General features: G+C 38.8%; 2 protein-coding genes across 4 annotated transcripts in view; one reads left to right on the top strand and one right to left on the bottom strand.

Annotated features, from left to right (window-relative positions):
* klhl29 (kelch like family member 29) overlaps window positions 1-21,071 on the top strand; it is a 410,063-nt gene extending 388,992 nt beyond the window's left edge. For both annotated transcript variants that reach the window (XM_079832066.1, XM_079832067.1), the window contains 3 exons: window positions 12,727-12,920; window positions 19,858-20,002; window positions 20,115-21,071. In XM_079832066.1, coding sequence (XP_079688192.1) covers window positions 12,727-12,920; window positions 19,858-20,002; window positions 20,115-20,298 — 523 coding nt within the window. In that variant the 3' untranslated portion in view covers window positions 20,299-21,071. The remainder of the gene's footprint in view (window positions 1-12,726; window positions 12,921-19,857; window positions 20,003-20,114) is intronic.
* Window positions 21,072-21,685: 614 nt separating this feature from the next.
* The window catches only part of atad2b (ATPase family AAA domain containing 2B), a 113,175-nt gene continuing 109,499 nt past the window's right edge, over window positions 21,686-25,361 (bottom strand). For both annotated transcript variants that reach the window (XM_079832065.1, XM_079832064.1), the window contains exon 28: window positions 21,686-24,781. In XM_079832065.1, the coding sequence (XP_079688191.1) occupies window positions 24,653-24,781 (129 nt within the window). In that variant the 3' untranslated portion in view covers window positions 21,686-24,652. The remainder of the gene's footprint in view (window positions 24,782-25,361) is intronic.

A 25,361-nucleotide genomic window follows, 5' to 3' on the forward strand; every position in this document is an offset into this window, starting at 1 on the left:
TGGCTACACCTCGCGACCTACAGGACTTGAAGGATCTGCTGCTAACATCTTGGTGCCACATACCAAAGGACACCTTTAGGGGTCTTGTAGAGTCCATGCCTCGGTGGGCCGGCATTGTTTTGGCAGCACGAGGAGGACCAACAGTCTTAATGTTTTGCCTCATTTGTGTAAATATAACCACTGGCATCATGACCTCATGTGTTTATTTTAGTGTTAATTCTTTCTGAATGTGTTGTGTCCTTGATTATGTCTGGCCACTTAAATCACTAACAGCCAAAGAATGAATATGAATACATTCCTGAAAAACGTTTTCAGGTTTATGATAAGGTTTCGGTTTTCTTATGAAAGGGTTTAATGTGAAGGAGTTCTTGCTTGATTCTGAAGGTTGTTTGCTTCTTTAAACGAGTTGTATTGTGACACGTAATATGTATGCATTCCGGCTGCTTTTGTCATTACTTTGCATTTGTACTTTCAATACTTTCAAAACTTTAATGAATAATGAAAAGGATATAAATACCGAAGTGACACATTCCCTCCAGAGCCTATTAATTTATTGATAAGACTATGATAACTGTCAATATTCTTGACCAAATTGTAGAAGCTCTAAAGAATTAATTTACAGACAGTGATGAAGCTATTAGCAGCGCACCAGATAACACACATCCTAATTAAGATGTACCGGGACACCCTGTGGCAAGGTTGATATCCTTTTTACAGTTTTAAAATCATTTGTTTTTTTCAGATGGACTTTATGCTTCCGTTTTAGTTGGCTTCAGCAGGTTTTGATTCATTCATTTTTATTTTATGGACATATTTCTGTTTAGTTTCTATTAAGGGTGGGAATCTTTAGGTACCTCTGGAACTGTCCCGATTCCAAGAGTCACGATCTGATTCCAAAATGATTTTTGAATATACAGTAGCGGTCAAAGGTTTACTATTTTAATGTTTTTGTTTTTAAGGTACTTTTTCAGTATTCATTGATTAATAAAAAGTAAAAAAACAAACAAACAAAAAACATAATTTATTCAAAATGGAAATATTTTCTGACAATATAAATCTTTTTACCAATTTAACACATCCTTGCTGAATAAAAATATTAATTTATTTTAAAAAAAAAGAAAGAAAGAAATACTGGCCCCAAACTTTTGAACGGTAGTGTATATTTTTACAAAAAGATTTCTATTTGAAATAAATGCTGTTATTTTATTTTTTACTTTTTACTTCATTAAAGAATCCTGAAAAAAGTATCAAAGGTTATAAAAAATATTAAGCAGCACAACTGCACAACGTTGATATAAATCATCATATTAGAATGCTTTCTGAAGGATCATGTGACACTGAAAACTGGAGTAGTGATGCTGAAAATTCAGCTTTGAATCACAGAAATATATATATATTTTATAGTATATTAAAATAGAAAACTATTATTTTAAATGGTAATAATATTTCACAGTAATATAATTTTTTCTGTGTTTTTTGATCAAATAAATGTAGGCTTGAGCATAAGAGACATCTTAAAAATAGTAACGTTTCCAAACTTTTGACCGGTACTGTGCATATTCTTTTTCTTTATTCTGTTGTACATTTTATATTTGTTAAATTTGTTGGTTTAGATATATATTTTGATATATATTTAGGTTTTAGTAAATGCTGTGTATTCTTAATTTATTATAATACTGTAACGTGTGAAAATGATGTGTGAAGTAGAATAATTAATAACAGAGGTCTGATGAGTTCTAAACAATTGTTTTGGGGTTATTATTTTAGTGATGTTTGTCATTTTTAACCATATTTTAGTCTGATCAAACATCCTTGAACCCCTGCCATATTCAAAGTGACACAGTATTAAACTTGACACTAATAATCTCAAACAACTGCACATCTAGCGAGGCCTTACATTCATTTTTCTTAGATCCTTTATAGCTGGTATCGCAGCAGTTCCACCAAACAGACAAACTGGACAATAAAAGGATCTTTATCCTTAGACTGTCTAACTGGATGACCTTTATAAAGACCTCTGGAAGCAAAGGTCACCTCTTTTCCAAAGAGAATTGGCAAGTTTATTCTCCAAGAAGTACGACTACGGCGTAGAAATGGTGGCTGTCATCCCGCAGTGTCCCCAGACAATTAACCTCTGATCCCGGTGACAGGTACAGCGTTTGTAACTGTAAACGTCTGGTGCTTTCAAATGCAGGGAAGTCTGTCAGAGAGCTCTGATGCCACCCAGCATTTCCCCTCCTGCTTTACAGGACGTTCTTAGCAGAAACAATAAAAAAAAGAGAGAAATCATCTGGCTTGTTTAGACAACGCTGCGAGAGTTCCCAATAAATCACGCTGAGATTGTGACATCACCGCATCCAAATGCTTCTGTATTACAGCGTTTCGTTGCAGGAACGCTAATGCTTAACCCATTTCCTGTGCTGATTACCTTAGAATAAATAATACACAGGTTTAATTGCAGTGGCGTGTACGTGTGAGGAACATCCACCGTGAAGCAGAAGCCGTCAGTGATGTCTCTGTGAGGGGCCGTAACCTCAATTACAAACCGATTCAGTGTGCGTGAAACAAGATTCAGGCTGCAAATGAAGTCCATCAAATGCGCTTTATTTATTGTGACTGCCACAAAGGTGACAGTATTATACATATAGTCTTATTCTGCCATCAAAAAGCTTCTTTAAAAAAAACACATCTATTTTAATGCATTTACCTCTTAGAATAGAGCTTTTGGACACGTGCAGTTTCAGAGCAGGATTTATTGCTAACTAACACTAAGATGGAAACTTCATTGAGCCGTTTTTGTAAACGGAAATTAAGGCAAAGGATTTTTAGGCTTAAATGGTTAAGTAAGAGTAAAATCAGGGCTCCAGACTAACATTTGAAAGCAGTAGCACCGGTGCCACTTAGTTGGTGGCGCTGGGGAAAAATTATCATAAAATTGCTTTTGTTTTGCATTAATAAGTGCAGTAATATTACATGTTTGTTTATTGGAAATGTAATGTTAAAGCACTGAGTTTGAATTGATATGCAGATAAAATTTACTTTTATTAATGACAGTAATGCGCAAAAGCCTCATTTTTATATGGAAAAGTTAAATATACCATTGTTGTTCTATCATACTGACCGACAGCTTCAGTGATTTTACAAGGAGTGCTCTTGTTTTCTGTGTGAAGATTTAGTTTTTCATGAGAATTAGGTAGTGAATTGGCTAAGTAGTCAAGTGCTCCTCTGCCACCTTCAACTGGTTATAGTGGTAATTTCATGTCTTTTTAAATAAAAGTGCATGTCTGCTAGCCTGACAAGCCATACCCACATCAAGATGTTGGGTCTGGGAACTCACCATTGTCAGGGCTTAATCCGAGGGGCGGGATAAACGGTTGTCTTTCAGATTCCCTCTGCACGCAATAGTATAGCGCTACGACCAACCAGAGCAACGAAGAAGGTGACGTAGTTGATAGATTCAACTTTTGCCGTATCCGGTCGGCAAGCCTCCGACTTCAGCGCCGTTCTTTTTTCTTTTCTCAAAGAAAAGCTTAACTCCAAGTCTTCCAGAGTCGCGGCCAAAGCCGTATCAAAAGACCGCTGTTCACCAGCTGCAGCCGCCATCTTCTTCGTTTTCAAGTACACTCTAAAAAAAATGGTGCTATATGGCACTAAAAGTGGTTCTTGGCTCGTAATCATAGGGGAACCTATTTAAGTGCTGTATGGCACCAATCTTGGTGCTTCTGTGGTTCTTCAGCGGTTCTTTGGCTGAGGTGCTATATACATATGAGGTGCACCACTATCATATAGAACATGTTAAGATATGGTGCTATATAGCACCAAAAGTGGCTCCCCTATGATTACAAGCCAAGAACCCCTTTTAGTGCCATATAGCACCTTTTTTTTTTGCGTATGTGTAGCAGGGACCGTCGCAACTCTGCCGTCATTATGTTAAGCCCGCCCACCGACTCTATACACGATGTGATTGGCCTGACTAGAGTTTGGTTTTTCAAGCTCGCAAGCCAAGGGAGAGTTGCTAGACGACCCTGACGGCAAATTACATTATATATATATCTAGACTTCGTTTGCCACAAAATGTTAGTTTTTCTACATCTTTAAACTTTCAGTTTAACAAATAATCATTAAACATAACATTAAAATTGGATAATATTTAGAGATTTGAAGTGCTGGAAAATGTGTGAAGCACTTGAAGGCTCTTAAAAAGTGCTTTAATTTCACTCTCAAAAGTCTGTCCTGGTTTCCACGTCAGCGCTGTTTGATCCAATATAGTTTATGACAGAATTCTGCGCTGAATTTGAATGCTTTACATTCTTGCTGCAATGTTATTCATTCTGCTGCGAATTCATACGCTTTCTCACTGGATCTCCCAACGCTGTGTAGTAACCCTGTTCTGAGCTTGCGTTGCACTGTCTATTATTGATCAGAGATGATAAACAGTTTGCGCAGCTCAAACGAGAAGCGTGGTTTCGTTGCACTTTTGTTTCATTTGCCATTTCATGTTTCTCATATGTAATTGAAGTTGCAGCCCTTATCAGTTGAACAACAGTTGGCGGCACCAGTGCAACCTCTTAACAATATTTTGTCGCACCGGCAGGAGAAAAGGTCGCAAGATACAACCATTTGGTGGCAGTCTGGAGCCCTGAAAATTATGAAATAAAAAGTTACTGAAAAAATAGTATGATACAAATAATCAAATATATTATTATATAAGCTATATTATATAAATTAAACAATATTTAATATTTGCTTTATTCTTTTTCAAAATCCAGAAGTGTAAAAAGTTGTTTTATATATTCACATCTCAGATGAAAACTTACTATAAATGACTTCTTTTATGGTGCAGTTTAAAGTGTTTTCTGTCAGTTTATTTATTTTTTACATACCAGATGGCAATAATTAGTTTATAATAACAAAGACCACAATAAAAAGCTGACTTTGTGTTATCCTTGGCAAGTTGAGATGCATCCTGCTTTTATTGTCCAAAATGAAAGAGAAACATTCTTAAAAAAATAGTTTTGAAACTATTAAATGTATTGAATTCTACATGCATATAAGTGGATTAAAGCAGTAAGCCATGAGAGACCGTGTTGCAGTGATTTTGCCCCAGAAAAGGAGTGTAATTAGGCATGACGTGAAGCTGAAAACCCTCTTGACTGCCGTAAAATCATTATAATGGCCTCTCTGGGCTCATTTCTTTTCTAAAATGGCAACAGCAGTTATATGAAATATGTTAAGAATTATGAATTAAATGTATTCATAACCAGAGGTTTATGTTATGTGAACTCTCCTTTCCGTGGGAAAGTTGCCACCATGATGCTAGAGTGTGCGCTTGCTAAGTGTGCATATGCAGATGCCAAAGTGTTCTGTTGATGTTAAGCAGTGTTGTTATTGTTAAAGGTACACTATGTAACTTTTTTTTGTTTAGAATTAATATCATCGATCCTCCTTCCAAAACGTGTTTTTGTCTTACCCTGATTCACTATGGTAAGCCTATTATAAGTGTTTATATTTTAAACCTGTCAGGATGAATTTCGTTGGAAATTGCAAACATAAGTCGAATGTGTGTCTCTTCATATCCGTAAATAAAGACAAGTTGCTCCGGCTACCTTGACGCGTGTCTGGTGTGGGAGTGACATTGGTTAGTTGTCACAACGAGCGAGAAAGGTTGACATGGAGCTGCTAAATCTCCAACCTCCAGAGAATCACCCCCCTGTTTTAAGCAGATGCCGAAAAGAGGAGAGTCTGCTGGCAAAAAGAGAACGTGACAAGCTCGTAATAAAAACAGAATCAACATTAGCTTGGCTTTTCTGAGATTTTCTCGAGAACTGAGAAATTTGAAATGTTGCGGAGCGGTGCGGAGATGAAGGCAACTTTATTTATTAATGTTTATCCAGGGCCGTCGCTAGTGGGGTGAAAGGTGGTGACAATTATAGGGGCCCCCAATACCCAGGGGGCCCACTAAATCCAGTAGTTATGTTATATATTTCCCTACTCTTAAGAATCATTACAGTATATACATTTGTATGCCTGATAGTTTAATGAAAACCACAAAAACATGCAATTTAGTTAAAGAAGTTTTCCAAATCTCCTCCCTCTCCCCTCCCTAAAAATGGGTTAGTCCGATGGTTATAATATATATTTCCGCTCAATCAGTGGCAAACAGCCAGAAAGTTAAAGTTATTAATCGCTTAATGCAATTTTTTATATAATATTCATATATAACTTTGTATATAAAATAATAAGTAATAGCAATAACCTTTATTTTAATTTATTTATTTGTCTGTTTAGTTATTTTGTAAGAAATCCTTATTCCTAAATCCAGAAGTGGGCCTCCATGCCCATATCTTATAGACCTAACGTTACCATATATTCCGTATATGATACGATTGGAGGGCGTTGGGGGCCCACATTAGTGTTTTTTCAGGGGGCCCAGAATTCTCTAGCTACGGCCCTGGTAACGTCTTCAGCTAGAGATCATTTCCATCTAAACAAATCAATTTAAGCCTAGTAGTGAATGTTTTATGAGCAGTAGGATAACCATATTCATCTGCACAGTCACACTGAGCCAAAGCACGATCAAAACAATGTTCTTCCGCAAAATGCTTGTTTTTTTATTTTCTAGAGGGACAAAAGTTACTCAGTGTATTGTTATTTTTTCTCATTAGCCACTGTGGCTAGTGGTTTTCAAAAATTACTAGCCACTCAGCATTTTCACTGGCCACGATTTTGACAAAAACTGCTATATACATATTTTTAATATTATGTAATTTTTTCAGTTTGGCAGCAGGTAATTTAGGCTGCTTTCACTTTAAGATCTGACGCACGGATCCATTATACTGTTACACATGCGTTTTCTTTCTCAACTGTTTACGTTCACTTAAAAGATAACGGACTGTGTTAATGTGAATACTGGCATTTTGACATTGTTTTGTGTGTATTTGACTGTTTAAACGCAATAAGCATCGGAAAAGAACTCAATTTAGTACCGAGAGGCGGGTTTATGTGCACGCACTTTGGGTGTGAGCACAAAATCTGTGAGAATGAGTAAAATGATGTGAAACACGCAATCCCACATCGAAATTCAAGCCACAGCAACAATATTCATCCAGAGCAAATGAAAGGAGTGAGTGAGGGGAGGTGGTTTGTGTGTGACTCACTGTCGGAGAGATGAGAGTGAGAGAGAAAGCGCAGCTGGTATTGTGTATCTATTTTACGGAAAATGAGTATTGGAAGCATTTCAGATATTTCAGTATCGATATGTATCACAAAATCGATATTTTTGATAGCTTAGAAAAGTAGCATGAGCAAGGTGTCATTTATGTGCTACAAAATAGTACAGGATGAGTTAGGGGTTGTAAAACCCCTAGCCTTAAGTATGAGGATGCTCAAAAGAGCACTTTTGATGATTGATGTGTAAAATCTGCCACAGATCATTTGGTTAATGCTGTACAGCAGACACCCCTCGATGCAGGGCCGGCCCGTGGCATAGGCGGAATAGGCAAATGCTAGGGGCGCCACTCATCCATAGGGGCGCCAAAATGTATTACTGATACTATTTTATTCATATTAATTTGAAATATTACCAAATAAAGCGCAAAAAAACTTAACTTAGTCCCCCGCATCTTCCCGGTCCGCCACATCAATCTCCCCCGCCGAGCTACTTGAAGTGCGTCAGAAATATAACGCGTGTTCAGTTTAACGTTGGGAATTTGTTGTGTTGCGTCGCCTCTCGCCGCATCTAACGTAGACAGGATTGCTTTCATTTTTTAGGGTGCTTGGCCGCTCGCTCCAGGTGTAGACACGGTGAAAGTTGCCTGATAATTTATGACGGATTGCCGAATTGTAGTGTCATAAAAAAACAGAAGCCCTCTGATGCAGGGAAGATAAGGGAAACACTGCAAAAATGCTCTTCTTATTTAGTATTTTTGTCTTGTTTCTAGTCTAAATATCTAAAAATTCTTAAACCAAGATGCATTTACTAGATAAGTAAAATTATATTTTTTCTTAAGTGAGTTTATCCTTAAAACAAGCTAAATTATCTGCCAATGGGGTAAGAAAAATTATCTTGTTTCTGTCTCAAACAGAAATAAGATAATTTTTCTCACCCCATTTGGCAGATAATTGTGCTAGTTTTAAGCTAAAACTCACTTCATTTTGATTTTTTCCCCTCAGAAAACAAGGAAAAACATTTCTAATGTCATTTTACTAGTTAATACATCTTGATTTAAGAATTTTTTGATGTTTGGACTGGGCACAAGAAAAAAATTACTAAATAAGAAGAGCATTTTTTGCAGTGTAAAGACAGAGGTAAAGTGCTGTAATGAATGAACAATTTATTTAATTGCATAGTAGTAAAATACTAATGTACGCTAATTAATTCCAGTTTTACCTTAAACTATATGCAAGCAGCTGTTCTGGGTTCTCCAGTGGCCACAGATAGTGTATTTTGTCAACAAAAAAAAAATCATATCTGTTTTTTTAAACGCATGTAATATCACTTTTTTAATAGCCTAATGTTTTTACTCTACAGTTGTGCAGTTTTAAGGGGACATATGGACATTTTAAAATGTATTTGCCGAAATTAGTAATGATATTTATATACAGGTTTATTTAAAATAGCAACATTTTATGTAAATTTCACATTAAATATCAAAATTTCTCAGTTTAATTCATGGTGAAAACATGAATGTGCATATTAGTGGAAGTTTGCTGCCATCTACTGAAAAACAAACACTTTTGCTAGTTCTAAATAGTTTGTGCATGAATGCTAGATACAATTACTTGTTATCTGTGTTTAGGCTGTAATGTGGCGTAGGTGCTATTTTTGTATAGTTTAACTATCATCAGCCTTTTAAAAAAATTAAATAATAATATCATGAACATAATGACAGGGAAGAATGGACTGGACATCATATAAAACAACAACAATAAAAATAAAAAAAAACATCAATGCGTTAAAAAAATAAAACAGTGCCAGTGTTTCCGCAACTTAGACTGAAAACATGTAGTGCTAAACCTTGATACAAAGGGGCACCAAGTAAAATCTTGCCTAGGGCAGCAAATTGGTCAGGGCCGGCCCTGCCTCGATGTATCGATTCCAGTCCTCGCTGTGCATGGAAACCATTAGCGTGTTTATGCCGCTGGCATGGCAAGCGGAATGAACTTGACCCTTGACCGCAATCGCGTTGTGTGAATATACCTGAGAGGAACGAGAGATACGCTGGCTTGTCAAGGACGGAAGGAACGATAAGGCCATACAGAAGCTCAGAAGTGCCGTTCCACACTTTCACCGTGATTTAAAGTCCCTGGCTTTATCAGAGCGAGCATGAGGAGATTTTTTATTCATGTTTCCAAAAAGCCCTCATCACTGGATGCATATCACTGTCTTCCTCCGTCTTAACTCATTGGCTCCCTGTGGCCCACAAGTTATCAAAGCAGCCAATCAGATACTCTCCCTCCCCTCCGGCTCTCATGTGATTAAATCGAGTGTGGATTGTGAGGGGGTGAATGTGGGTCACAGTACAGTAGCTCTTATAATTACAGGAGCACTGATGATATCATCATAGAGAACAGATAGGCTCTATATGCCGCTCAGGCCCGGCGCATTCAACCGGATAACATCGATAGTGGATATGGTTTCATTATGAGCTTCATACCTTATTCACTCCATCTCACTCTCATTTCATTCCCTTCTTAGTCGCCTCTATAGTGCACAGGCCTGGAAAGGTCAAGGTATGAAACGGATCAATACTATGTTTTAACTTGAAATAACTTGGACTATATTTGAACAGTACACTACCATTCAAAATGGTTTGGGGTCAAATTGATACTTTTATTAAGCAATGATGCATTAAATTGATCAAACGTGACAGTAAAGACACTTTCTATTCATCAAAGAATCACGGTTTCTTCAAAAACACCAACATTGATAATAATTAGAAATGTTTCTTGAGCAACAAATCATCCTATTAGAATGATTTCTGAAGGATCATGTGACACTGAAGACTGTAGAGTAATGATGGTGAAAATTCAGATTTGCATCACAGGAATCAATTACATTTAAAAATATATGAACCCACTGTATATTAGGTGGCCTTAACTACTCGGCAGCCATTGACTAGCATAGTATTTTTCCCCCACTACGAGATCTGCTTGGTTACAAACATTCTTCCAAATATCTTCCTTTGTGTTCAGCAGAAGACATTTATACAGGTTTGGAACACCTTGAGCGTGACTAAATGATGACAGAATTTTCTTTTTTGGGTGAACTATCCCTTTTTTATGATCATTTTTAACTGATTGCAGAGAGCTAATGGAGTAAAAATAAACAACAGTGCAGACATATATAACAAATGTGCAGCAACTGCAACAGTAAATCACAGACAATAAACAAGACTGATGGGACAAAACAAACCATAAAAAAGTTGTTTTCGTGTCAAAACACTGAAGACAATGATCTTACTGAAGTGTGCACTTAAAAAGTAAAACTTGTCAGAGGTAAACTCGGATGGTTCTGGCGGTCTCACTCGATTTGTGCTAGCTGTCGCTAATGTATTTGTAGCCCGAGGCTTCTCTTCCTGTCTGCTGTATTCTTTTTCTCATCATCTTTATTCCTCCACTAATGTCGCCTGCAGTGAATTGAAATATTGGCGAAGCTGTTCATGCATTTATCATGCAGAAAGTATCTGCGGTTAGTAATCAGTTACATTCGCTTCGTAATTGTGTTCCATGTCCTCAGATGTTTGATTCATTGCGTAGTTAATCAATAGCCGCAAGAGCTGAAGCATTAGCGCCCGATACGCTCACCATTGTCCGATACTCTCAGCAACTGTGCTTGAGACGGTCCCTGAAGCTGACTCAGCCGTTCCCCGTGACCTTTTCAGTGGCATTCACCCCAGCAGGAGCTAGATGAACCCAGACAGACACAGTCGAGCTGTAGCACGTGCTGGTGGAGCTTCTCGCAGTCGTCATTGAGAGCAATTAGGACGACGGAGGCCTGATTACTGATCCTGAGAACAATGGCTGCGGATGAGCTCTCCAGCTGGACGGCTCTCTCTCTGTTCATGCGTCTGCTGGCAGCACATGACATACTGTGGAGCGAGGAACCGTGTTCCACCGTATGGTCGGAGGGCTCTGCTGGGTTGTATGTGGAACATGCGTGACTCGTCTACAGAAGGGCTGGGAGCCATTTCATCACTGATATCCAGGCTTGTGCACCCTTCCAAACTCAATTGATTTTAAATTGAAATTAAATTTGAATTGAGATAGCAAACAGGATGCAGAATTGCTTTTGAATATGAATAGAATCAGACAGAGATGGACGGACAGACAGATAGAATGACAGACAGACAGAGTGTTTCGATAAAGAGACAGATAGAGAGATACAGACAAAGATAGATAGATTGGCAGACAGACAGATAGACAGAGAGATCAATAAAGAGACAGAGAGAGACAGACAAAGATAGATAGATAGGCAGACAGACAGACAGACAGACAGACAGACAGACAGACAGACAGACAGACAGATAGATAGATAGATAGATAGATAGATAGATAGATAGATAGATAGATAGATAGATAGATAGATAGATAGATAGATAGATAGATAGATAGATAGATAGATAGATAGATAGATAGATTAGACAGGTCGGACGGACAGATAGATAGATATATAGACAGACATAGAGATAGATAGACAGACAGACAGATTAAACAGGACAGACAGACGGACGGACAGACAGACAGACAGATAGATATAGATAGACAAAGAGATCGATACAGAGACAGACAGACAGACAGACAGACAGACAGACAGATAGATAGATGAATGGATGGAAAGAAAGACATAGAGATAGATAGATAGATAGATAGATAGATAGATAGATAGATAGATAGATAGATAGATAGATAGATAGATAGATAGATAGATAGATAGATAGATAGATAGATAGATAGATAGATAGATAGATAGATAGACAAATAGATAAACAGACAGACAGATAAACAGATAGATAGATAGACAGACTGACAGATAAACAGACAGATAGATAGACAGACTGACAGATAAACAGATAGATAGATAGACAGACTGACAGATAAACAGACAGATAGAGATAGACAGACAGATAAACAGACAGATAGAGATAGATAGACAGACAGACAGATATATAGATAAACAGACAGTGAGACAGATAGATAGATGGATGAACGGACAGGCAGACAGATAGAAATTGTAAGATAGATAGATTGTAAGATCCTTTTTAATAAATTAGCATTCACTTGTTTATATATTATCTATTAAATATGAACAATTCCAAGTCCCGGCCTTTCTGTGTGGAGTTTGCATGTTCTCCCTGTGTCTGCGTGGGATTCCTCCGGGTGCTCCGGTTTCCCCCACAATCCAAAAACATGCAGTATAGGTGAATTCGAGACGCTAAATTGTCTGTAGGTGTGTGTGAGTGCCAAGCTATATAAAGAGGAAGTTTGGGGAAAGACCTGGCAACCTACCCCAGACAAATCATTGCCAAGAAAATTCATGGAGTGTATATAGAATACGACTGAAATGGTTAATGAGAGAGCGCGCTTCAAGAGTTTTGTTTTTATTTGCTAACTGTTCACAATAAAGCACTTTTTGGATCGCATCTTCAAATCCTTGGCCTTTGTGAGAAATACTATACTATACACTATCAGTAATGTTAACAAATGTGTCCCTTCTGTCTCCTTCAGGTACGACACCATCACAAATCAGTGGGAGACGGTGTCGCCGCTGCCCAAGCCTGTTCATTCGGCAGCTGCCACCGTCTGCGGAGGGAAGATCTACGTGTTCGGGGGTGTGAACGAGGCTGGACGCTCAGCTGGTGTTCTGCAGTCTTACGTCCCGCAGACCAACACCTGGAGCTTTATAGAGTCCCCCATGATCGGTGAGTAGATCATTTGCACAACTGGAATTTGCTAATGGAAATTGTTCATTTGTGCATCTGAATTTCCACCCAAAGACAATTTAAAAACAAGCATTTTGTCAACATGGCACCAGATGGTGGTTCTGTATTTGTGGTTTGCCTTCTTGAAAGGCTTTTATGAGGTTGTTTGCTTTGCTCATGGGCTCAATCGTAGCTGAAGAACAGCAGGACTGATATGGCAAAGCGGGACTCAACATCTTTACATGCAGTTGGAGGTTTTCAGCCTTCAATTAACTCAGCGATTGCTGTGCTATGGCATCATAAAAGCCATTTCATAAACTACATTAACTTGCTAATTAAATTAAGTTGCTTGCAGTTCATGGAACCTAGATAAACATGGATTCTTCTTCATTTGTCCAACCTTTAATCAGAGATCCTCGGCATCGCCTGACCATCTCTAATTGTTGTAATGATTGTTCATACGCTGGAGCATATTTACACAGTCATGTTTATAGCAGGTGTTTATGGATGCTCCCACAGCACAGAGTTCACCACTGTTTTCAGATCATGTGAAATTGCTAACTAAAATTAGACCTTTTACATCCAATTATCCTCTATCATACAGGGAGTGCAGAATTATTAGGCACGTTGATTTTCTGATCATATTTTTTTTCCAGGCACATTTGACCAATTCCAAACCACAGTAATCCTAATAACTACTATTGATTTAGTATTTAATAATGTATAAGTGATATATAATTGTTCATGAAGGCTGGAAATGAAAAACACCTTATATTCAGGTGTGCAGAATTATTAGGCATGTTTTCTTTTACAGATAAATTGAGCCAAAAAAGAGATTTAACTCAGACTGAAAAGTCAAAAAGTATTAAATGCCCATGAGAAGGATGCAATACTAATGCAATACTAGACATTGCAGTTAAGGCATGACCATTGGACAGTGAAATGCTCGTTGGGTCAGCAGGATCAGACAAAAACAGGTGGTGAAGAAAAGACACCTGTTAACTGCAAAAGAATTAAGGTGAAGAATTAAGGGTGAAACCATCAGGAACCCTTTAGTCTCCAGCGCCACCATTTTCCAGAGCTGCAACCTACCTGGAGTCTCCAGAAGTGCAAGGTGTCAGGATCTCAGAGACTTCAGTTAGGTAAAGAATCCTAAAAAATGACCCCCACTAAATAAGAATCACAAGCTGAAGTGTTGTAAAATACATGAAGAAGGTTTTTTTATAGGCTTTATGGACAGATAGGTTGAGAGTGACTCTTGAAGGACCAGCACCACATCCTCTAGTACCACTGTTTGAAGAATTCATCTTCCAGAATCTGGCAGTACGTTTTGGGAGTTCATTTTAGTCCATCCTGAAGTCCGTTTTGCAGAGATGGACTAAAAATGAACTCCCAAAACGTACTGCCAATCCATAAACACCTGCTATAAACATGACTTTTAAACGTTAAAAGTGAAACAATGAATAGAAATGTGTATAATGCATTTATTAATCTATCTATATCTATATATATTTTTATAATTAATCTAATTAATACATTTTCATTGTCAATACATGATCTTGACCAAAAATTGATGCACCTCTTGATGGAAATAACATTACAACATTTATTTCCATCAAGAGGTGCATCAATTTTTGGTCAATGCAAGAGTCCAGCACTCTGTAAAGTCTCCTCCAGCACATCCCAAAGACTTACAATGCCTTACAAAGTGAAAATGATTCTTCATACTCCCTCCCAACCGTTCTTTCACACAACATTATCATCTGGAATATGGCCATGTGTCTTCCTACATGTTTGTTTAAGAAATGAAAAGCTACACACTCCATCAATTAGGGTTAGAAGAACTGTTGTCAATCATCAGGGTTTCCGCGGGTCTTAGAAAGTCTTAATTTGACCTTCCACAATGTAAGGCCTTAAAAATGTCTTAAAGGGTTAGTTCACCCAAAAATGAAAATTAGCCCATGATTTACTCACCCTCAAGTCATCCTAGGTGTATAAAGAAAATTATTGTTATATTAAAAATGTCCTGGCTCTTCCAAGCTTTTTAATGGTAGTGAATTGTTGTTCATCTATCCATCATTTAACTGCTCCACACGGCTCCGTAGGGTTAATAAAAGCCTTCTGAAGAGAAGTGGTGCATTTGTGTAAGAAAAATATCCATAAATCATTTTTTTTTTTAAAGCTTCAACCAGATCGCCTTCTGTATTCTCTCGGAGTTCAGAATGCTTACGCTACATCTGATGACACGTTTTTTTCCGATCTGACCTCATTGGTTCTTGCGGAAGCTCAAACGTGCGGCATAAGTTTTATGATCTCTTTATGAACTTTTTGAAGTGCCAAAGTGGTAGTTGCATAGACAGTCAATGGAGGGACAGAAAGCTCTCAGATTTCATCAAAAAGATCTTTGTTTGAGTCCAGAAAAATGAAAACAGAATAAACTATTTCCTTTTTTAATTATTTTTTACATTTAACAGGGTCCTAAATTTAATTTCGAAATTAAACTGCATGCACTGGAAAAAACATTTCTAGCTCTCAGGATTTTCCAGTACAAATTCAAAACATCCTTAAATCAAGATGCATTTAATGACATGCAAAATGAAGAAATTGAGTCTTGTTTTCTGAGAAATTGAACAGAAATTAAGTGAGTTTATGCTTAAAACGAGAACAAATATCTGTGATTTGGGTGTGAAAATGACTTACATTTGAATTAAGTTGATTTTTATGAACTCATTGGCAGATATTTGTTCTCGGTTAAAACATAAAATCACTTTCACAAGATTTTCCAAGATTTCTTATCTCAAACTTTAAAGGAACACGCTGACTTTTTGGGACTTTTGCTTATTCACCATATCCCCCAGAGTTAGATAAATCCATACTATTCTCATCTCCGTGTGTGCCATAACTCTGTCTGACGCACCCACCGCTAGCCTAGCTTAGCACAAAGACTGGCGGTAAATGGCTCCAGCTAGCCTACTGCTCAATAAGTGACAAAATAACGCCAACATATTGTGATGTGTATAGTTTAGTGGTGGGCATAGATTTTTTTTTTTTTATCTAGATTAATCTCACTGTAATCTTGGAATGAATCTAGATTAAAATGGCTCATTTGAATTCTGCCGAAGGCATTCAGAATATGTGTGCTACCCAAATAATGACTAAAAGTAAGTCTTTGAGAACGGGTTTCTCAAGCCAGGTGGCGCATTAGACCAGGGGCTCATCTCCTGTTTCCAAAATGCATCACAAACTGCTTGAGAAAGCTGTTCTACTATGATAATTGGTGATGAAAATAAATTATGTTCAATAAGATGTACTTGTGTTTACTAACTGTTTATTCACGACGACTCTTCCCCTGCGCTACATCAGTGCTTGGCCCGGCATCTTCCGCATTAGCTATGGGATGCTTTGCGTTTAGGTGGTACTTGAGACTGGGAGAACTCCTACTAATTCCGCAAACAACCTTAGTCTTGTCGAGGTTTTCATTGGGAAACTTCTTAAAAATAAATTTTCCCTGAAGCACACCCGACGGCTTCATAGCTGCATCCATGTTAGCACGTCATGTTTGATATGTGGTAATTTCACAGTAGGCATACACACAGGTTCGAAGACTCGTTCTCGCTTCCTACAGTGCAATTCGGCTAGGTATACATCAAGGGGAAAGTCATCATAGCTTGCGCAGTATAGACCCAGCTCCCAACCCAACTTTGAAAATAGATTAACGGCGATATTTTTTTTATGGCCCGATGTTAACGTCGATAACGGCCCACCACTAGTATAGTTACATTGTGTGCAATTTTTTTTGGCCGATATGGCGAGGAACTATTCTCTCATTCCTGCGTTATAATCAAGGAACTTTGCTGCCGTACCATGGGTGCATCGGCGCAATGATATAACACAGCGCCTGAAAATAGGCTAACTTCCGTCAATATAACCAACGTGACAACCTGCTTGCACAGAGAGCGTGCTTGGGACTATTTTCAGGCGCTGTGTAATATCATTGCGCCGCTGCACCCATGATACGGCAGCAAAATTCCTTGATTATTATTGACGTGTTATGATCCCTTCAATTTATTCCTTAAATTAGCTTTAATTGGTCTTAAATTTACCTTCATAAAACCTGCAGAACCCCTGATCGTATAACATGCTAGAAACATACACTCTAAAAAAAAAAAGGTTCTATATTGCACCAAAAATGGTTCTTGGCTCGTAATCATAGGGGAACCTTTTTTAGTGCTATAGCACCAATTTTGGTGCTTCAGTGGTTCTTCAGCGGTGCTTCAGAGGTTCTTCAGCGGTTCTTCAGAGGTTCTTCACCGGTTCTTTGACTAAGGTGCTATAAAGCACCTCTGAAGAACCGCTGAAGAACCACTGAAGCACCAAAATTGGTGCTATATAGCACTAAAAAAGGTTCCCCTATGATTACGAGCCTTTTTTTTTTGAGTGTAGTAATCACAGCAATAATGATCCAATCTTAAGCATTTGCCTATTTAAATACAAGTTTATAAATAATAATATCATGTATTACTGTTGCAATTTTACTTGACTACACAAGGGATGAATACTAGAATTTGTGAATGGGCTGATTTGTTTTAGGAGCAAGACTACATGTTTCCTGGCAGCAGTAGATCTCACTGTTTGACAGGCCTGGAAGTCTTTGTGTAATGTTCCTATAGGCCGTTTTTACCCAGAGCGAGGGAGTGCCATTCATATTTCCCCTGCCATGGCCGCACGCTAAAGGCTTTTAAGAGGTTCATTTCCTCAAAGTCCCATTGTGATTCTGTTGTTTGAAGACCTGCAGTCAGTAGTAAACACTACTGAGCAAACACTAGTTCGGCCCGTGCCAACAAGACAAGCTGTCAGTGAAGGTCGAGCAGGCAAAGTGCCACTGAAAGTGCATAAAGCCACGTGGACGGTGGAGAATTGATTGCAAACAATTGCTTGTACAAATTACACTAGATTGCAGGGCGTCTTTAGAGTACAGGCACATTAAAAAGTGATTCAGGGAGCCTCTGGACAGTCTGATGAGATATCACTGAACCCAGCCTCTGCAAGCGCTCGCCACTGGTCGACAAACACCCCATAGGTCTCGAAACTACCGGTACGAAAGGTAGCCAGTGTTTATAAAAAGGTGTTTAAAGCATGTCAATTGGCCAAGCAGTACTTTGTGTCATCCGTCAGAGTGAAAAGGCAGTGCGAGATGGGTTTGACTGAAGTAGTCTCACATAAAACACTTCAGCTTGTTTATTGAGCACCGAAGGTTGTTGCCGATGTCCTCACCCCATTTTCAACCCAGCTCTCTGGGAATCTAGCTATTCAAACGACGACTCCTTTCGTTTTTTAATAGCTTTTCTCTGGCGCATTTCACCTTTCCTGGAAACTGAGCGAGACACCTCTGCAAATTGGTGGCACGAACTGTTGTTGTTGTCTTGTTTCACTCTCCAAAAAAGCTAAATCTCTCATGTCTCCATTGTGCCAGATACAGGTCCCCCATTTGATCAAAACCTTGAGACGTCTTGCCGGTGGCAGGATTTCGGCATCAAAGAAGCAGATCGAGCTTCGGCGTGACGTTCGAGCCCCTCGAGTAGCAGTGGCAGGCAGAACGTGGGCCAAGCCCAACAATGAGCTCTGCTGATAGCATCAGTGTTGGGTTTGAAAACGAGACAACAAACAGATAAACAGAGCGTTGCGTAGGGTGAGATTAGGACTTAACAGAGCTGATCCTACGGCGCCGGGCGATTCAAACTGCTTGCGAGATGCGTGCGCTTATGATGCAAACAAAGCACTCAGGGAGTTTAAATGAAGTGACTCGGCACAAAAGCAGTCGTTTTTGTGAGGGGAATAAAGATCGAGGGGGGAGCGCCACAACTGTGCTCTTGATACAGAAGACGACGCCTCCCCCGGGTTAAGCCGCCGATCAATTCGACAACGCTTGCTGTGACTGAAGCTGGTTGGAGTGCTATAAAAAGAGGGCGTTATCTAGACCGTCACTCAAAGCCGAGCAACAGGGGGGGCTTTAATGAGAAGCACCTGGCAGTCACGCCGCCAAGCGAGAGCCCATCTCACACTTCCTTTTCAACCATTAAATCCACCGTCTGTTTTACAGATCGCTTCTGTGCTCGGCTTCTCAAACGAGGAGCATCAGTCGAAGGTGCGGGGGAAAAAAAAACAAAACAAAACCTTGAACGCAGCCACGTGAATTATTCATAGGTGTAATAAATTGGCCCAGCTGTAATCGTTTGGGAGACAATTTCTCTGTCAGAAAACGAAGGCTGATAGCCTCTCTCTTGCATTCGGCTCGACGACCTTTTCCGTGTTCACAACCATGCGTCGGGCTGTCAGTCATTTGCCCGCTCGTGAAAAGATGTGATTATTTCTGTTTCTTGGCCATTTACCCCGTGTGAAAAAGGACAGAGTGAGTAAAACCTGTCACAATGTGAAGGGTCTTCGGGTATTACAGAGGTAATTTCCTCTGTATGGAATCATTAGACGGAACAGACGCCATATATCTGTTTGCCATTCTCGGCTTAATAACGTAAAGCATAAAGGATGCAGGGATGTGGGAAATGGAATGTGGCAAGAGAAAATCATAAATACATTACAAATGGTGCTTCAAACCCTATTTCGGAAGATTGCAGACTGACGACATCACATAGAAACCACACAGTACAGCAGTCTGTAATCGACCTCATTAATTATCTGCCATTTCACAGGAATCTTCCGAAAGAACATTGTAAAGTCGCGCTGATAAGAATTCAGACGTCCCAGCAGTCGTATGATTTGCTTGTAGCGCCTAAAAGCACCATAGCTCTTTCACCGAGCACAATGTGTACGCAATGCCATTATTCCAGGGAAAAATGCATCTGTGGCTGGAACATGCATCAGAGAAGTAACTTCTATCTGTTGTTCTCTTTCCTCCTGTGCTCCTTTTGGGCTTATTTAGATAACAAGTACGCTCCCGCTGTGAGCCTCAATGGTTTTATCTTCATCCTGGGAGGAGCCTACGCCCGAGCCACCACTATCTACGACCCAGACAAGGGCAACATCAAAGCCGGCCCCAACATGAATCACTCCAGGCAGTTCTGCAGGTTGGTCTAATGAACAGTGGATTGCGCTACACGATGCAATAAACGATGTTCCAGATTACAAATGGTGTGGCATAAATGAGAGGGAAACGGTCTCTTGCTTTTCCTCCCCCAGTGCGGCGATCCTCGACGGGAAGATCTATGCAACGGGAGGGATTGTGAGCAGCGAGGGACCGGCGCTGGGCAACATGGAGACCTTCGACCCTTGCACGAACACGTGGACGCTGCTGCAGAATCTGCCGTGTCCTCTTTTCAGACACGGATGCGTGGTTATAAAGAAGTACATTCAGAGTGGCTGAGGACGCTTTTGACTCTGGACTTCTCTAATGTCACGAACTGGCCTAAACCGGACCATCGAGCTCCAGCCAGCCAACCTGGGTGGAACGCAGTCGGACCACCGTGGTCAAGATTTAGCAAAAGGATCCGTAGCGTAGCTCCCCCTCAGGTGTCGTGCCATTGGAACGGCATTCTAGGTCAGCCAAATGCAACTTGTTTTTTTTTTTTTATCCCCGCTCCAATGTTTGAGTTGATGTTCTTCTCCCACATCATGTTTCTTTGAGAAGGTTTCCGTCAAATCTCGTTTTTTCGTTGGTAGTCATGTCATGAGATTTGTGTCGTATATATAAAGATCACGAAAGGACTTCAGCGAGAAGCGTAAGGATGTCGATGCTAGTCATGTAGCCCTCCAGCGAGGGTCAGCGCTACAGAGAGACGGGCTGGAACCAAGGCCCTCCTGAACTCCAAAGCACAAAATACCAGACCCGTGATGCCCGGAGGAGTTTCATTTCATTTTGTTCGGTGTAAATCATTCCACCTTTTCTTTGTGGGTTTTTAATCCTCGTGTTTTATTCCAATCCACGAGCCTGCAGCCATGACAGAATACAGATGGAGCAAGATGGAAGGAGAAACTTTGTATTATAGGGAAGATATGTATATTTTAAAAACCAATGAAAATTGTGTATAAATGTTTTTAGAAAAATTCAATGGATTGAACAATGTCTGTAAATCTGTACCCTACCGGAACAATTTACGTTATTAATGCAGAAATACATATCCAGAATTCTAAAGAGACAAACCGACTGGTCATTTACGCATCACTCATATCCTTAAAGGGATAGTTCACCCAAAATAGAAATCGCTGTCATCATGAACTCATTCCAAACTTGTGTGAATGTCTTTCTTCTGCTGAACACAAAAGAGATTTTGAATAATGTCAGTAGCCAAACAGTATTTTTTTTCCTACTATGGAAGTCAATGGGTGCCGTCAACTGAGTCTGGTTACCAACATTCTTCAAAACCTCTTCTTTAGGTTTGGAATGAGTTCACGATAACAGCAGTTTCATTTTTAGCTGAACAATCCCTTTAACTTTGTCATTTTTTTCAACTTTTAAAGAGGATGGCCACGAAGAGCATTTTCTTACTGATTCAATGTCGATTCATTATAGAAGGTTCAGTCTTTTCCATAACATTTCAAAAAAATGTGTGCCTACAAAATCCTTGATAAATGAGTAAAGCTGGATACTTTTGTAAGTAAACAAACTGTAATGTATATGTGAATGCAAATGTGCTTTTTTTATTGGTCAGTCGTACACTTGCTGTTTTGCTATATGCTATTCCAATTTTTTGAACACGGCACCTTTATTACAACTCGAGACAGGACTCAGATTAAAAATCAAAACACCTAGAGAGACTGCAATTTGCACCTTTTATTCAAGTATATCACAGCAGTTTATTTCAGAAATTACAGTAAATATATCATTTCACAAAAGAAGGACTGCAGGGAAGGACAGAACAATATGTGTGGTTTTGATTTGCTTCCTAGTAGTAAATATTAAAAAAGGAACAAATTCTGGTATTACTAAAAAAAAAAAAAATAACATTCCCTCAACCTTGTAAATCATTAAAGGGGTACAAATCTAATGATTACATGAACTGAACTAAACATAAACCATTATTTGCAAACAACTTCTCCAACATAAAGCATTGACTTGAAAACCTTCTGAACGTATTAAACTGAAAACAAGTGGGTCTCAAAATAACATTGTTCTATGGACTTTCCTACGGTCAGTAAAACAATCTGAATTAAACTCTGCTCAACTAAAGGTAATGAACTTTAACTTGTAGTCGAACACATAGAACTACATAGACTTCCGTGTAACATTTTTAATGCAGGATTTAAGAGTTAATATTCTAAAAAATATATTAGTGGCGCTTCCAAATGTGAAATTTCCTTTCCGCATAATGTGCTGATCGAGATTTGATTTCGATTCAGGGTCAATTACATTATGCTATCAAATAGATATGAAAAATAGGGTGTCTTGTGAATCGGCTTCAACTAAATCTTGTTTTTTTTTCTCCAGATTAATGTGTGTGAAAAGCATTACAGTAATTTCTTCCATGTTGTGAACACTACAGGCGATGGAGAGGGACCCGAAAACACACATTACATGAACTTCCCCTTCATCCTCTACAGTAATATTTGAAAATGAAAAAGAAGCCTAACCACCATCATATGCACCCTTATGGAATAAATATGTAATGACCTGAGACCAGTAAACCCCGTTTCTGAACCCGCTACAAAAATGTGCTACATCGTGTCTCGGCACAAATTTCGCGTAACAATTTTTCCAATTCGTTTTGGTTGATCATGTTTAATAATTTAATAAATAACAAAATGATCAGGCAACAGCAAAAATGCGACTGCGGCGTTTGAGAGAGATGAGAAAAAAAAAAACATGAAATGGACTGAAGGTAGAAAGCATTTCACAAAAATGGCCACTAATATAAAAAAACTCATGGGATGCACATGTAGAAAAACTGAAATATACAGTATATAACATTTCACCGATATTACAATTACATTTCTTTTCTCGGCTCAAAAGCAGAACAACCCAAAAATGAAAAAGCAGAGGATTACTGCAGCAGCCACATGACATGCTCACGTCGGAGGGGTGATCCAGTACCTTAGCTTGAATTTCTGAAGGGCGCAGTGATATTACAGAGGTCAACAAATACTGTTTGTCCGTAAACAGGTCATTACTTTTGTCTCTATGCATGAAAACAACTTGCTGAGGTAGCTGTGCTTCTGTCTCTCACGCACTGCAGTAGTCCAAAGCTAACTCCTAGTTTTTTTCCTTTCTTTTGCATATGTCTTAAAAAGTGTTTCCCCTCCCCCCCGTCTTTTTTCCGTTTTGTTTATAGCACCGAATCCGAGACAAGGTCACGGGGACTCTTGAACTCGGATCAACGTTCTTTACAAAGCGTTGAAAGCTAGCTGAGAGTTAACAAAAGCTTGATACTTACACAACACCTGAAATTAAAAGTTAATGCGACAGCTAACAACCAAGGATTTAGCACAATATTAGACAGTTAGCACAATGGAAACACTATAAAGGGCAAATAAAAATATAAAAAAAATACAACAACAAAAATATAGTAATGCTTTACGTTCAAAAAATCAGCACTGCCTAGACTGCCATTGTAGCGATTTGCACGTCAAAACATCGCTGATATTTTTACTCCGAATGTGTGATGTTACAATAAAAATGGATGGCGAAAGAAAGCCACAAGGTTTGATCATGAAGTTGTTTGGGTTGGTGACTTGAGAAGAGATTGGCAAACAATTAACACACAACGCATATTTTTACGGAAGTCTCTTAAAACATCCGGAAAGGGTTCAGATTCGGTGCATTGATAGCCTGCGAGATAAAATTTCAAACGTTTAAGGCACATGCTAGGCAGTGCAATCTCCAGATAATCTACTCGTAAATCCAGTTAAACCAGAAAAATGCCAAAAGAAATCAAAAGAAACAAACTATTCCTAGAGGGGAAATGTGTGATGAGTCTAAAATACCTCTCCTAAAGATCTATTTTTAACCAGAAATCTGTCCAGATCATTTGTTTGTTTGTTTCTACAAATATTATAGTCGGAATAGGAGAACACAGTCTCATTTGTTCACAGGGAAAAGTTGGTTTACAATACAGAGGCCTTGCAAAACTTACAATTAACATCCAGTAGAAAACACCTTATCACTAGACGTCCCTACAAAATGTGTTGGTTTTTTTCCAGCAGGAGTATCTATGTGGCTAAAAAGCGTTGATAATCTCAATGGTGACAAGGTGTGACATCACAGGAGTGGAACGATGCTCAGGGGGGTTGAAGGTTGGACGTAGAAAGAGGGGGCGATGTAGTTTATTTCCACAGTAAATGACCAACTGACTCGAGCTGTAGGGCATCACACCATCCGTATACAGTTTTCCACTGCTGGTGAGAATCTGTGTGTGTGTGTGTGTTTGCTTCCAGTAGACAGAGGCTGAGGTTGCTTTGTGACATCACACAATCTTTTATTTTGTACTGTTTGTTGGTGTTTTGTTTGCTTAGTTATGAGAACAAGGAGCAGCAGATGAAAGAAAAAAAACAAAACCACGATAGCACCCAATAGCACCAAGAACAATCATCGGCAATTGGCATGTATGAGAGTTTACAAAAAAGAAACGAGCAAAAACGAAACCTCCAGGAGTTTTTGTGTTTGGTTCTGTTTCAGGTACCTGAGATGATAGCACCAAGGTCGCCTTTGTAAGCCTTTGTTTCAAATGTCTGCACCTTTTTTTCCCCCCTTCCCGCTGACCGAGGCGTCCAGACCTGTTCCGTGTTTAAGGACTTGGCTCCAAATACTGGCCTCTCCCTCGTCTATCAAAAGAGTCTCCGATCATATTTCTCTCTGAAAGCCCTCTATTCATCACAGGAATGTTTCGAAAATACTCAACTTGCCTCTCCATTGCCTGCAAACCAACACACAGAAAATGCAGAAATTAATGGCACATTTTGTAAAAAAACAACAACAAAAAACATTCTGTACATGCATAACTATGTACATGTCACTATATATCCTATTGAAATGGATCATTTGTAAATGAAACCAAGATGAACTTGACATAAAAGTAATGTTTTGAAAGTCATTATTTGAACTAGATATTATTATATGTACAAAACTATATAAACAGAATTTTTTTACCATTCAAAAGTTTGGGGTCTGTAAGAATTTTTTAAAATGTTTTTCAAAGAAATCTTTGCCGCTCACCAAGCCTGCATTTATTTGATTTATTTATTAATACTGTGAAAGAATTAAGGGGGGTCTAATGCTATTTCACACTGTATAAGTATGACACTGTATTTACACTGTTAAAGTATAATTGGATTCTCATGCTAAACATGGGCAAAATGTAAAAAAACGAGTTGGACATATGACGGAAGGATTTCTGTGCCAAATACACTCCTTCAGGATTCTAAAACGTTTTGGAAAGTATTATTTCTAGTATGGCCCTGTATGAAGTCATAAAGGGCAGAATTCCTTGTATGGCC

Source organism: Gobio gobio (assembly GCF_949357685.1).
Source record: "Gobio gobio genome assembly, chromosome: 12".
In the NCBI taxonomy this organism is placed as follows: Eukaryota; Metazoa; Chordata; class Actinopteri; order Cypriniformes; family Gobionidae; genus Gobio; species Gobio gobio.